The sequence below is a fragment of the Carassius auratus genome, unplaced genomic scaffold (assembly GCF_003368295.1).
Source record: "Carassius auratus strain Wakin unplaced genomic scaffold, ASM336829v1 scaf_tig00216846, whole genome shotgun sequence".
In the NCBI taxonomy this organism is placed as follows: Eukaryota; Metazoa; Chordata; class Actinopteri; order Cypriniformes; family Cyprinidae; genus Carassius; species Carassius auratus.
Genome location: NW_020528764.1, coordinates 122,327 through 136,026, shown reverse-complemented (window position 1 = coordinate 136,026; position 13,700 = coordinate 122,327). Strand labels below are relative to the sequence as shown.

Sequence of the window (13,700 nt, the reverse complement as noted above, 5' to 3'; positions counted from 1 at the left end):
ATATATATATATATATATATATATATATATATATATATATATATATATATATATATATATATATATATATATATATATATATATATATATATATATATATATGTGTGTGTGTGTGTGTGTGCGTGTGTGTGTGTGTGTGTGTGTGTGTGTGTGTGATCAGAAAAACAGCTTTAAGGCTGTAGTTTAAAATAGATTAACTTCTTTATTTCCTAAAATTTCATAACATTACATAATCCCTAAAAAATCCATCTGTTCATGATGATTAAAATGACTAATTGTTAATCAATTAAAAAACAAATCCAATTAATTATATGCTATGGTCATTAGATAAATTGATGGTGTATATCAATATCCTCCCCAAGATTTTGGCAGGCAATTAAACTCTCTGAATGAATAAAAACAGCTTTAAATTTCAATATGTTGTGTTTTATTTGATATGATGTTTATTATCAGTCAATTTTGGAATCAAAACTATCTGTATGTGTTCTTGTAATCTGTCTGAAAAATTTTAATTATTGTACAAAGTGAGATTTTTGGCTTCTTTTATTAACTCTAATTGTTTTTCAGCAGCTTACACCGGTATTTTTTTCAAAGCTGTACTACTTTAAACTTGACACTTTAAACTTGATGTGCATTCGCCTGTGTCAAGTTTAAAGTAGTAGGCTACAGCTTTGAAAAATACATAAATTGCATATGTTTCCTCCAATAAGTTGATTTTGAACTTATGACTTGTGCCTGCTCTTACTAACTAAATTGTCAACCCTAATTCAAATAAATATGAACTTAAAAAAAAAAAAAAAAAAACTTAATCAAATATCCTTCAGAAACTGATTTCTAACACCTTTCCCCAACCTTTCTTCAATCCCCTACTGGTTTCAGGGTCCAGATTTAGACCCAGGAGCAGCACACTTCACATAAAAGCGGTCTCCATGGTAACCTGCAGCCCGCAGCCATCTGTGTGAGTATTGCATTAAGGTCCGTCGGTTCAGGAGTTTAGGGAGCTGGTAATTCATTCGACAGCAACAGGGACTGAACTACTGTGCGAGGTTAGACCCATAATCCCTCAAAAGGAATACCGGTGCTCTTTGACAGCGAGGGACAGGGATGAGGGAAATAAATCATGCCGACCATGCTTGAGCTGCATTTTGGAAATGAAGTGGCTGGTAAAGTACAAAAACTTCACCAGTCTCTATAAAGTTCACCCAAGGTGCCACAGACTCACAAGAAGTGATACTGCCATAGTGAAGGTGCCACTTTGTTGAGTGTCTAAGTGAACAACGGATGCTGAAAACACATTGAGCAATTAGCATGAACTGGTTTTCTGATTTATTTTTATTTTTTAAGCTTGACCAGACTAGAAGACCAGCTAAAACTGGCAGGTTGGTTTGTTAATGCAGGGTTTAAAAAGGGTGAATAATTCACCCAAACACAGCTGGGAAGTGAAAAGGTTGATTGCATGTTGACTTAAATCAAAGAAAATCAATGAAAACAAACCCATATTCTTCATATCACACAGATGCCCAAAACAAACACTGAACAAGAAGAAATAGAGCAAGAGCAATAAACAACTCCAATGTTTTGGTGATATTGATCATTGAAAGAAATGCCATTACAGCTCATTGATTTAACTTCTCAGCACCTATTAATCACGCATAAGGGTTTTTACTTCCGTCTGCATCTAAACTCTCATCAATCATCTCTCTTAAGCTTGCAGTCAACATTTAATTATAACCTAAATATTGGTCAACATCAGCAGTGAAGTTTATTGATCCTATAAGAAGCCTTCTGCAGCCATTTTCTTCCAATGAAAATAAATACATATTTCATTTCCTAAATAGCATGGATATGTGAATTCATTATTAAAGCTTGCATGAAAATTGCATGCACAGAGAACATTTTCTGAACGCTTCTTTGTGCCTTTTGTTCTAATGGAAGAGAATATTAAACTGCAGACATTAACACAAGCCCATTAGGATTCCCACACATTTTACTAATGACATTTCCAGTTGTTTGTGATTACCAGACAAGGATATTCAAATATCATTTTAAAGAGACTACACTCACAAAGAACAACTAGCTGATTAAATATTTTAGACCGGTTAAAATAACTAGAGAAATGCATGTTCCCTTCAAATATATATATGACTGCAAGACATGCAAATTCATAATAAATAAATAAATGTGTTTTTTTGCACCCTATATCCATACCTTCATTGTCTTTTATTGTAAAGTTAGGGTTGGCAGGAACTCCTCCAGGAAAAGAGAAGGAAAATCCCTTTCCATTGGCAAAATCATCTTTATCCACAGCCGTGATTGTCTGAATGACCTGCCATCAACAGAAACGAGAGAAGAAGAAAAAAGACATGAGAAACACTTTCCTTTTATAGTGACGTTTGTTAGCTTTGGTTTAGCTTTTGGGTGTCTATGGTGATGCTTGACTGATAAAGTTTTTATTAAGATGCCTGGATTGTAGAGTATATATGGATTCACCAGTTTCCCATGCGGAAAACCCACCATCCTAAATAAAAGTTTAATTAGCTGGGTTCAAAAGCTCAGAACATAGTTTTGCTTGATTCCTTCTGTTCCCTCACCCACCCCCTCTCGTTCTCTTCTGAAATCTCTGCTGGTATCTCAGCATCTGTGGGATTCTGAGTGCTTTGTGCATTAAAACCAGCTGGTTTGTTGGTCTGAGTTGTCTTGGAAACCCAACAGGCATTTGATTCCTTGAGTGTGGTCCATTATGAGTGGCACATCCCTGTGCTCTACTCCCTGCAAAGAGCGATAGCTTCCAACTGAACAGGTTCAGACTGAAGGAAACTTTAACTGGATTGCCTTTCATGTGTTTGAAACCAGTAATGATAAAAGTCTGACAAATTCCCAATGCTATTTGTTAAAGTTAATGCATGCACATTACTCTGTCTTTAAATCCTTTTGTGTGTGTGTGTTTATTGTGTTAAATTTGTTATATTTTATAAAATTATAAATTATTTTATAATTCGATTTTATAAAATACTTAAAAACATTATAAATTATTATAATATTGCTTTTGATAAATGCATTTATTTATTTTTTCCCCTTTATTTTTATTTTATTTATTATAGTAGGATTAAAAAAACTGTACACTGACATGTAAAATGTTACAATAGATAACAAAATAAAATTATATGTCGGTTTTCACAAAACTGTTAAGTACCAAACAACTGAGCACTGATGATAACTAATAATAAGCATGCAGCAAATCAGCATATTAGAATGATTTCTGAAGGAACGTGTGAACATATACTTGCACACGCTTCACCTTTAACACTGAGTAAACGTATAGTCGTATAAGCCGTAAATTTGCCCTTCTTATTAACATCAAACTTACAAGAACAGTTAAAACAGTTATATTTATTTATTACATCTTAAAGGGATACTCCACCCCACAAATGAACATTTTTTTCATTAATCACTTATCCCATGTTGTTCCTAACCCGTAAAAGCTTTGTTTGTCTTCTTTAATATTTTTTTGGACTTTAGGCTGATTTTGGCATAATGTCTAAACAGTGTTTAAACTGGCGCAGTCAAAACATTTACCTGTTTCTTTGAACCTAGACTCAGGCTCAGCATCACCAGATCAACAAATTATGTGACTCTTGGGACGGGACCATCTGTTTTTTCAACTAATGGTGGGCAGGGGAGTTTGCATCACCTGTTTGAAAATGGTCTTTATTTCTGAAGTCAGTTTGATGATTCTAGTGGTGCACAAAGTACACATTCCACTTAAATCACATGCAAAGTGCACAGAAGCACTTTAATTGGCTACTCCCGTAATGTAGTGTGGATAATTTCTGGAATTGGATGTACTGTTTTATGTTGGGAACACAGGGGATATTAAAATAGGCTCGACCTCATCTGTCCTTCATTTTCTCTCGCTCTCATCCCTCTCTTTCTTTGGGCTGCTGGTGAAAAACAGCATTTCAAAATTAAATGGAAAAGTGTGGGTAGGAAAATAGGAGTATGCTTTAGTGAGTCAGAGCTGTCACGCTTTGTTGATCAGATTTTTATTCTCATTGAGAGATGATTAGCATTCCTATAACCCCCTTCCATTTTTCTATTTCAGCCCCTCTAAATATTCACACTTTCTTCTCTACACCATTCATGGCAGGAAACTGTTCCTGTTTGTAAGGGACTTTTTGTTTTCTTTTTCGTGCAGACTGATATGTATTGATCAAAACCATATTATAATCTTTCAGATTACCAATTTAACAGTAACAGTAACAGTAACTGCTTGTATTTTAACCACATAAATACATATTTATGCATCACTTTCATATTAATAAGCTCTTTAATAAGTAAAATGATTAAAACAGCAGTTAGTTTCTGTACTTTAGCTGTTATGTTCTGTACGGCATTCCTTGTTTCTCTGCCAGGGAATGAAGGAGTCATGGAGAATGTGAGACAGAGAAACAGTTTGACCGTTGTGGGACTTGCCTGTCCTGCCCTGGTGCTTTCACAGATGATGATATCGTCTTCTGTGTTGATCATTGGAGGATTGTCGTTCACATCCAGGACCTGCACTGTAACGGGCACATGGCTCTGAAGACTGGGATTGTCTGATAACAAAAGAAAGCATTGCAGTATGTGGAAATCATCAGAAAAATATGTAAACAACAAGAAAAGTTCTTCAGGAACATCAATCAGCATTTTTGCAGTGAAGATAATGGTAATGGAGATTTGACTATCCATTAAAACATGAATTAGCCCACCGTCTCATTGATCCATCCTTTTATTTATACATTAAACCCATCTATGGTGACTTTAAAGTGCTTGAGCAAAAAAAAATCACTTGGAAAATCACACGAGAAGCATGACTTCTCAAAGTTCTTAGAAGGTTTTTCCACATTGTTTTCATTGATTTAAAAAAAAAAAAAATCAGAAGAAAATTAAATCAAGATAATTTGAGTTAACCACAGGTTCTGTGTGGACTGGGACATTAGTAAACTGGAACATAGTTTTGCTGAATATCAAGTGACATTAAAAATAACATGGCAATATCCAATTAATTCCTGATTAGCAAACACAGGTCATGCAAATTTCTATCAAGTCTGTCTCAAAAGAACACACATCTGAACTGTAACTTCTTAGAGAAAAGTACATTTGCATGCACTCCTCGATCCCTGGGTGGGATCCGGATAATTTTGCTTACAAATTGGCTAAATCATCTAATAGCAATTCTCAGTGAGTCGGACTCATACCGATTACATTAATTTGAATCAAAACACTATAAATGCAAAAACGCAGGAATTAACAAGACATTATAATGCTCATAAATTAAAAGCAGGTCCACAAGAAGGACATAAAAATATTCTGTGCAGTTACACATTGAGTAATTATCAAGACACATTACATTCTGTTAGGGTCTTTCCAAATTACTTGGAGATTTCTGTCAGACTGAGAATAGCCCCGAGTGCTCTCATAGACTTTCACACAAAGATCTTTTTTTTTTTTTTTCAAACTGCAGGCACTGCAATGCAATCTCTATGAGTTGTGGGAGGGCTTTCGTCATCATGCTTAACCTTAACTTGTGCAAGGATTGGCAGGAACAGTGACATCCAATAACATTCTAAAAATATTTTGAATTTTCACCAAAAAAAAAAAGAAGAAAAAAAGAAAAACTACTTTAATATCTTTATCAAATGTGAAAAAAAATAAACAGCTATGCCAACTCAAATTCAGTTGTCAGTTGAACTTGATCGACATCATGAGAACGTTACCTCAGCGCAGATGAATTCTATTGTGTCACTGAAATAAATATAATTCAGCCATCAAAGCAATAGGGATAAATTGGCAATTAAAGAATTACAGTAGAACCACCAAGACCTAATTTAAACAACAAACAAGCATCTAAAAATGGCAGGAAGTCAAATAAATGGGGATTTTCGAGGACAGTATAGTATGAGCAAAAAAAAAAAAAAGATCTCTAGTGTGCTGCGAGCTAGCTAATGCTTTTTGTTACCCCTGCATTGTTTTGCATTCCGACAGCGTGACACACATCGCATGGACAACTACAGGTGTAATGTAATAGTTACTTCTATTATTTACCGTATTTTACGGACTATAAGTCACACTTTTTTTTTTTCATAGTTTGGCTGGTCCTGCGACTTATAGTCAGGTGCGACTTATTTATCAAAATTAATTTGACATGAACCAAGAGAAATGAACTAAGAGAAATGAACCAAGGGAAAACATTACCGTCTACAGCCGCCAGAGGGCGCTCTATGCTTCCAGAGATGCTGCTCAGTGCTCCTGTAGTCTACACTGAACACATAGAGCGCCCTCTCGCGGCTGTAGACGGTAATGTTTTCTCTTGGTTCTTGATTCTAAATAAATGCGACTTATAGTCCAGTGCGACTTATAGTCCGAAAAATATAGTACGCAATATAACCATGAAAACAACCATCCCCCGCCTACTTTATTAACTTAACTAGCTTTATGTTTATTCCATAACTTAATGATTAATGAAGCTGCCTTCAAAACATAAACAAAACACGATGGTTCTGTTGACAGTGGTTTAGTTAAACATTTTCAGCAGTATTTAAATGCAGTTGTCACTCCCAGAATTTTACAGCGTGTATAAGGCCATATCTGATTCATCTTAAAGCTGGTTTGGTAGTGTCTTTAAGACATTTTGAACATTTTGTCTCTCACTGTTGTGCTTTATTGTGTTGTTATCAGACCATAGGTTGTCTAAGATCTGGCAAAAAATGCCACATCTATCAGTTTTATAATGCGAACACTTATGCACCACAACTGGCTAATAAAATAACATGCTATCTTGTCAATAGCACAACTACTGTTAAATGCAATATAATTGCTGAGACGTCTTATAAGCATCCAGGCCAAGTGAGTTCCTCTCCCTCGTCATCCTCACTAACGAGCACTCTAACATGAATTCACACCCACAGCGGGACCACAAACGAATATTTCTCAGACGGAAGCCTTTAACGGCAAAGCCATCGCCATGGCAACAAACTCACCATTAGTAAAAAAATAAATACAATTGACTTCCTTCCTTCAATGTATCTGTGATTGCATACAACAATGTTAAACACAAACGCATCAAAACAACATCAGAAATGTGATTTAGTGTTCTGTCATTTTCCGTATTTACCTTCAGGGATATTTGTTTTGTGTTTACACATTTTATTGCACTTTCATAGCTCAGATTTGATTGTGATTTTCAGAAATGTTCAATATCAAATTCAAATGAGACAACTGTTTACAAAAACTACAGTTTGTAGTATAGTGATACATATCTCAGATAATGTGGTTATGAAATATACCTTGAACACAGCAAAAACTAAAGCATCTGCTGAATGCATAGATGAATTGGATCTAAAATGTTGATGAACACAGATCTGAGCACAGTCTGAGAGAGTTAAGATGTCTTCTGAGCCTCTCCAGGAGATTAATGCATATCTCTGAGCAGCAGACTTATACAAAGTCTCCATTTGATCTCATTGTTGTCTAGGGAAAATAAGTCAGATATTAAAGCGATGTTTGAATTTTCATTACCATGCTGGATATCTGAACATGGTAGAATATGATTATCATATAGAAGACTGGATCTGTTTCATTGGTGCTGGGAGTAAGGGTAATTACTCTGATAAAATTTGCAGCAGGAGAGTCACATGACTCCATTTACATTACTGCCTGTGATTTTATCATCTGAGAGATTATATACAACCAATCTTTCACTGTTTTAGTTCTCTAGCATGAGTGGCTGCGTTAAAGGGCTATTTCACTCAAAAATTTCAAGTCTGTTGTCATTTCCTCACCCTCATTTTGTAGCTTCTCCGCCCAACACAAAAGGAGACTTTGAAGACTGTGCTGATCGCTATTTTCCATAAAAGCGCCATAATATGAAAGATCCAGTAATAAAACAGACTGAACTGGTTCTCAAATTTAACAATCAAAGATCTGGATACAGATGATTTTAATGATATTTTACAGTGCTTCTGGATCCATTTTGAAGTTTGAAAGCGATTGACCCCATTCATTTTAATTGCTTGGGAAAACAACAACAACAACAACAACAACTCATCTTTTTTTTTTCTCTTCCCACAGAAGAAAGTAAGTCACAATACGTTTGGAACAACACTAGGAGTGAGTAAATAACCACAATTTTCATTTTTGAGCTAACTTTTCCTTGTGTGCTAAGAGGTGCAATCTTTGACTATTAACAGGCCAGAAGAGTTGCTTTCACAGCAGCGGGAGGGCGAGCGATTTTCAAAGATAGAAAGCGAATGGCAGACTGTTTCTCATGAGTGCACGAGCCGTTTATTGCCGAGACTTTCTTGGCAAACCAATTTGCGAGTTATTAAAGCTCAACCAGCAGGGTTTCTGGTACCCACCTTCCTCTGTTGCCATGACAGTGATGTTGTGCCAGGGCGTATCCTCGCGGTCCAGGAGCTGAGTGGTTCTAATGACTCCGCTGATGGATTCGATATCGAAATACACCTCTTTGTCTTCTCTCCGCTCGATGAAATACCTAAATATAGAAGAGAGAGCATGAATACTGCATGAACTTTTCCATCTTTCACCCCTCTATATCATGGCAGTGGCATTAAGAGCAAAGACAGTCCATAATTGTCCTATAGCTTCTATTGCTAAACATGATTGGGATGTGAAACCCAGAAAGAAAGAAAGAAAGAAAGAAAGAAAGAAAGAAAGAAAGAAAGAAAGAAAGAAAGAGCAAGGAGAAAGAGCAAGGAGAAAAACTGCAGCAGAGAAGCATTAGTTGGACATAATTAACAAATCCAAAGTGACATGCTTGGTAGAGATGCTCAAAGGACTGTCAGATTCTCTTTCCAAGCATGAATGTGAAATTAAAACACATTTGCATTTCCTAAAAGAAATACTAGAGAGTGCAAGGCAGCCAAAATTAACGTTAACATTTAATGTAACCATAAGATTTGAGTTGTAGTTCTGGATAGTGGTTCTGCTATTTTGGTTTTGTGGCAAAGGAGTTAATCAAGGTTTACTGGTTAGCAGGGTTGGGTTAGCTAGTAGATACCAAAAGATTGTTTCTGGTTAACAGCAGTTAAAAAATCAATAATAACAGAAAGAAAAAAAAAACATAAAATAAAAAATATTTTATGTATATATATACATTTGGAGAAATTTTATATATCTCAATATGCCATTCAAATTATATATACTTGCTGAAAAAAAGGCATAAGTGTCTAAAATTTGTTTCTGTTTTTAGTTGCTTTCATCATGTTAACTAGGGAGAAATACAGGAAACACAAAAATATTCTCAAGAAAACAAAAAACTCATCCCGAAATCCTGTTAATGCACCACCAGGATGTCTACTGTGAAGAATATGCCTTTAAAAACCATTTTCCCTGCAAAGTCTCATGAGACAAATGCTTTACATGAAATATGATAATGATCAGATGCATCATTATAACAGTTAGGAACGAAACTAAGGAGATAACAGTGACCTTGTTTATTTTTCCATAACGCTAATGCTGATTCTCAAACTTCTATGCCATTTTATTTTTATGCTAATGCTGCAGTATAATTTATTTTATGGAAAAGAAATGCCGTTTTTTTTTTTTTTTTTTTTTTTTTCAGGGAAACAGAAATGCAATAAATGGACTGGGAAAAAAAGGAAAGTTTAGTGTTATCCTAAAAAAATGTAAAAAAAAATAGGCCAGGGATTTTTTATGAGACTTTTCTCTTGTTTTCTCTTATGCATTTTAATTATTTATTTATAGCAGTGATAAATGCTGATGTAAAAAACATTTGTATGAAACCGAGGATCTCACATTAACCAATGAGATTTGCAGCATTTGCATGAAGGCTAGAGTTACGTCCTCTCCGTCACGCATGGACTGTGCAGCTTCATTCAAAGATGGCTTGAATACACACGTCCTCAAACCACCAGTACAGAGAGACGCTAATAAACCATACAGGTCATATCTCATTACCACAAGAAAATGTGCACCGTCCTTGACTGCATGAGAGGAGATGAGGATTTTACACTTTAGGCCTTTTACTGCCAGAGAAAAGAACATTCTGACATTCTGACTTGCATGTCATCCAAAAATTATTTTCCCCATGTTCTGCAGACTATAATGTGCACAACATTTCATTTCATATTGAGAATCCTCATCATCTTGTGTTTACTAAACTTTAATTTATACATAGAATAATTCTTATGGACTTTTCACACTCGAAATACACTACCTTTGTGCTTTATTACACACTCTTCATACATTATCATTAGTCAGTAATTAATTCTGGGCAGTTAAATTTATTTATTTCTCACTGTGTGTTTCTAAACCCATGACTAATGCATATTGCATATTTGCATAATTATATACATATACATTTAAAACATTGATCTGTCAAGTACAGCCCAGAGCATGCAACATTACCTTTGTGCCATGTCTAGACTGGACTGCTTTTTTAATAGATGATTCTATCTGATTCAGTCTTCTCAATTTCCAATAATAATAATAATAATAATAATAATAATAATAATAATAATAATAATATATGTAAACATGTAAAAATTGTGAATATAATAATACAATTTAAATAATATAAAAATAAAATATAAAGATATCAAATTATTTCAAATTATTTTTTTCTCCCCCAAACTTTTGATTTTAGGTCACTAGGGCTGTCAGTCGATTAAAACATTTATCTAATTAATTGCATGATCTAATTAATTAATCACAAATTAAATTTGGCTGTGAAATTACCCACAAAAGACCAATTAAAGTCATTATTGTGTTATTATAAGTAGTATCTTTATAATTTTATTTTATTATTATTATTATTATTATTTATTTATTTTTTATTTTTTTTTTGATTAAGCATTAAATTTATTACACATACATGTTTAGAATACAATGGCCAAACATAAACTATGGAACCTAAAAAAAAAAAAAAAAATATATATATATATATATATATATATATATATCTTGAATTTTATGAGCATAACTGCATTTTTGCTGTTATTGTCCTGCATCATATGTGTCAACAGTCAACTGTGTGCACTGTAAAATGACGTACAGGTCTGTGGGCGGGGACAATGCATTGACTGCGTTAAAATGTTGTAATTGTGTAATTTTCACAACAAATTAATTAACGTTAAATCGACAGCCCTAATATATATAAAACAACAAAAAAAAAAAAAAAAAAAAAAAAAAAAAAAGACTGAATGAATGAATGAGGCATCAGTGATGCTGTGTTTTCCAAGTGTGATGAAACAGGAATTCTAGTTCATCTGAATCTCCATCAGCATCTCTGGGAGGCAGCATGATATCAGCACTGAAGCAATGATGTTTTTATGAGCTGGCCTGCTCACACCTCTCTTTCATTAGAGTGTGTGGAGGCAATTGAGCCTTTGGCAACAGTGTTTCACTACCATGCTAACATGGGGTGCCTTAACTACTCTAATTAACAATATCCTCCATAGACAGAGCAAGAGACAGAGAGAGAGAGTCAAAGCAGTAAAAGATGCTTGTATGTCATATCAACTCAATGTCATCCTATTAAATTTGACCTTTACAGAGAGATGTGAGAAATGGGAGGGCACGGAGGAGAGAGACAAATAATGTCAGATTTTGCTGTAGCATTGCATTTATGCACACACACCATGATTTAATAAAAACCTATACAAACAGTAGTGATTTGCTGGTGCAAATTCAAGCAAATTGTGTTTTATAGGTGTATTGCAGGTGACTTGCTATGAATTGCACAGATTGCTACACACACACACACACACACACACACACACACACACAATCTTACCTGACAGGACTGTTTTTGCTGTCTGGGTCTCTCGCTGTGACGGCTCCCACTTCAGTTCCTACCCTGGCGTTCTCATAGACCTCCATAATGTAATAATCCATTGAGAAAATGGGAGGCTCATTTACGTCTCCGACTGTGATCTTGAGCGTGGCGTCGTCTTTGAACGAGCTCAGATAGGAGAAGCGTGGATCCAAGTGCGTGTTCTCAGCAGAGATGTGAAGACTGTATTGCTTCTTCTTCTCATAGTTCAGTGGCTAGAGAAAAGAGGAAAATTAACTAATTACAAATAAGGGTTATTATCTTTAAATAAAAAACCTATTAAATCATAAAAATGAATAAAAAATAAAGCTTTACTGAAATAAATAAATAAATAAATATATATATATATATTTCAAATTTTTCATTAAGTTTAGATTGTAGTAAAATAAAAGAATTAAAACTAAATAAACAAAAAAAAAAAAAAAAAAAAAAACAAAAAAAAAAAAAACAGACATTTTTAAATACCAACAATTTAACCTCAATTAAAATAAAAACGGCAAATCTAAAAATAAAATCTAATTCAAAATATTAACAAAAACCATGAAAACAATATATGCTATAACAACGATACCAAAATAACACTGCAACAAACATACATAATTGGATCACAAATAAATCTGTTAACTAACACCTTGAAAAATGAACAAAATAAATTGAGTACTTTAATAATAATAATAATAAAAATTGAAATAAAATAACATGTTAAGTTTTCATTTCAGCTTATTTCTAATTTACACTTAACATATGCAATTAAAATGAAACCGAAAATGTAAAAATTAATTGTAAAGTAAAATATCATTGAAATTATTATAGTAAACACTTTATTATTCAAAGAATCCTGAAAAAAGTTTTTCGGGTTCCAAATAAATAAATAAATAAATAAATAAATAAGAAACTCAACTGTTTCCAACACTGATAAAAAATCGGCATATTGAAAATAAATCAAAAAAAAAAATCAAAAAAAAAAAAAAAATGACACTGAACACTGGAGTAATGACTGATGAAAATTCAACTTTGCATAACAGGAATAAGCTATATAATACAATAGAAAGCTTCTGTTTTACATTTTAATTATATTTTTCATATTATAGTTTTTCTGTATTTTTTATTAAATTAATACAACATTGATGAGCAAAATATATTTCTTGTGTACTTTGCTTTCAGTCAGTTTTAGCCACTTTCTTGGTGGTTTCTAGTGGTATTCCAAACAGTTAAGAGCTGAGATTATATCGAGGTCAGTGTTTTTTGCTTCCAGAGCACTGAAGTTAAATCGCTCTCTAGATGGGTTCGCGTCTGTAAACACCATGACACCTGCCCGACCTTCACAGCCATCTCGCCGGACAGATCTGGCAGGCATTTATTTACAAGATTGGCTTTTGGAAGACTCAGTATTCCCTGAATTCACAGCTTTCCTGACCCTCTGGACTGAGTGGGGAAGCTCAGAATACAGAAGAGAGAACATTAATGAGCATCTGAGCCCCAAAGAGCACCAGATGCCTGCTTGACCCAGTCTAGCTGCACAGATTACATATCTCTCAGTAATTTCGGTGTGAGCAGATTCAGATATTACGCTATTTGGACAACATCTTGACTTGGATATCTATGCCATCCTGTTTTGTTCTTTTGTTGATGGTCTGCAAGAAGCACCCGAGTGAAAAACTGAAAACCCCCTTTATAATCCAGGGGTTATTCAGAGTTGTGAACCTGTAAATGAGGTTTTGTGCATGACTGAAGATTTTTCCCGTTTACTTTTGTATTAGTTTTTTCTTTTTTTTTATTGTTTGTCATCTCTACAGGAGAAATCAAGCGTTTACGTCTTCTGAGATATTCACTCTAATAATAACAG

The 13,700-nt window shown here is 34.1% G+C and overlaps 1 protein-coding gene across 1 annotated transcript in view; it reads right to left on the bottom strand.

Annotated features, from left to right (window-relative positions):
• Positions 1-2,208: 2,208 nt before the first annotated feature.
• Positions 2,209-13,700, bottom strand: part of LOC113099043 (cadherin-18-like) — a gene marked incomplete at its 3' end in the record, with an annotated part of 82,473 nt that continues 70,981 nt past the window's right edge. Inside the window, exons 8-11 of the mRNA XM_026264093.1 lie at positions 11,816-12,069; positions 8,397-8,533; positions 4,474-4,595; positions 2,209-2,326 (exon numbers count right to left, since the gene is read on the bottom strand). Coding sequence (XP_026119878.1) covers positions 2,209-2,326; positions 4,474-4,595; positions 8,397-8,533; positions 11,816-12,069 — 631 coding nt within the window. The remainder of the gene's footprint in view (positions 2,327-4,473; positions 4,596-8,396; positions 8,534-11,815; positions 12,070-13,700) is intronic.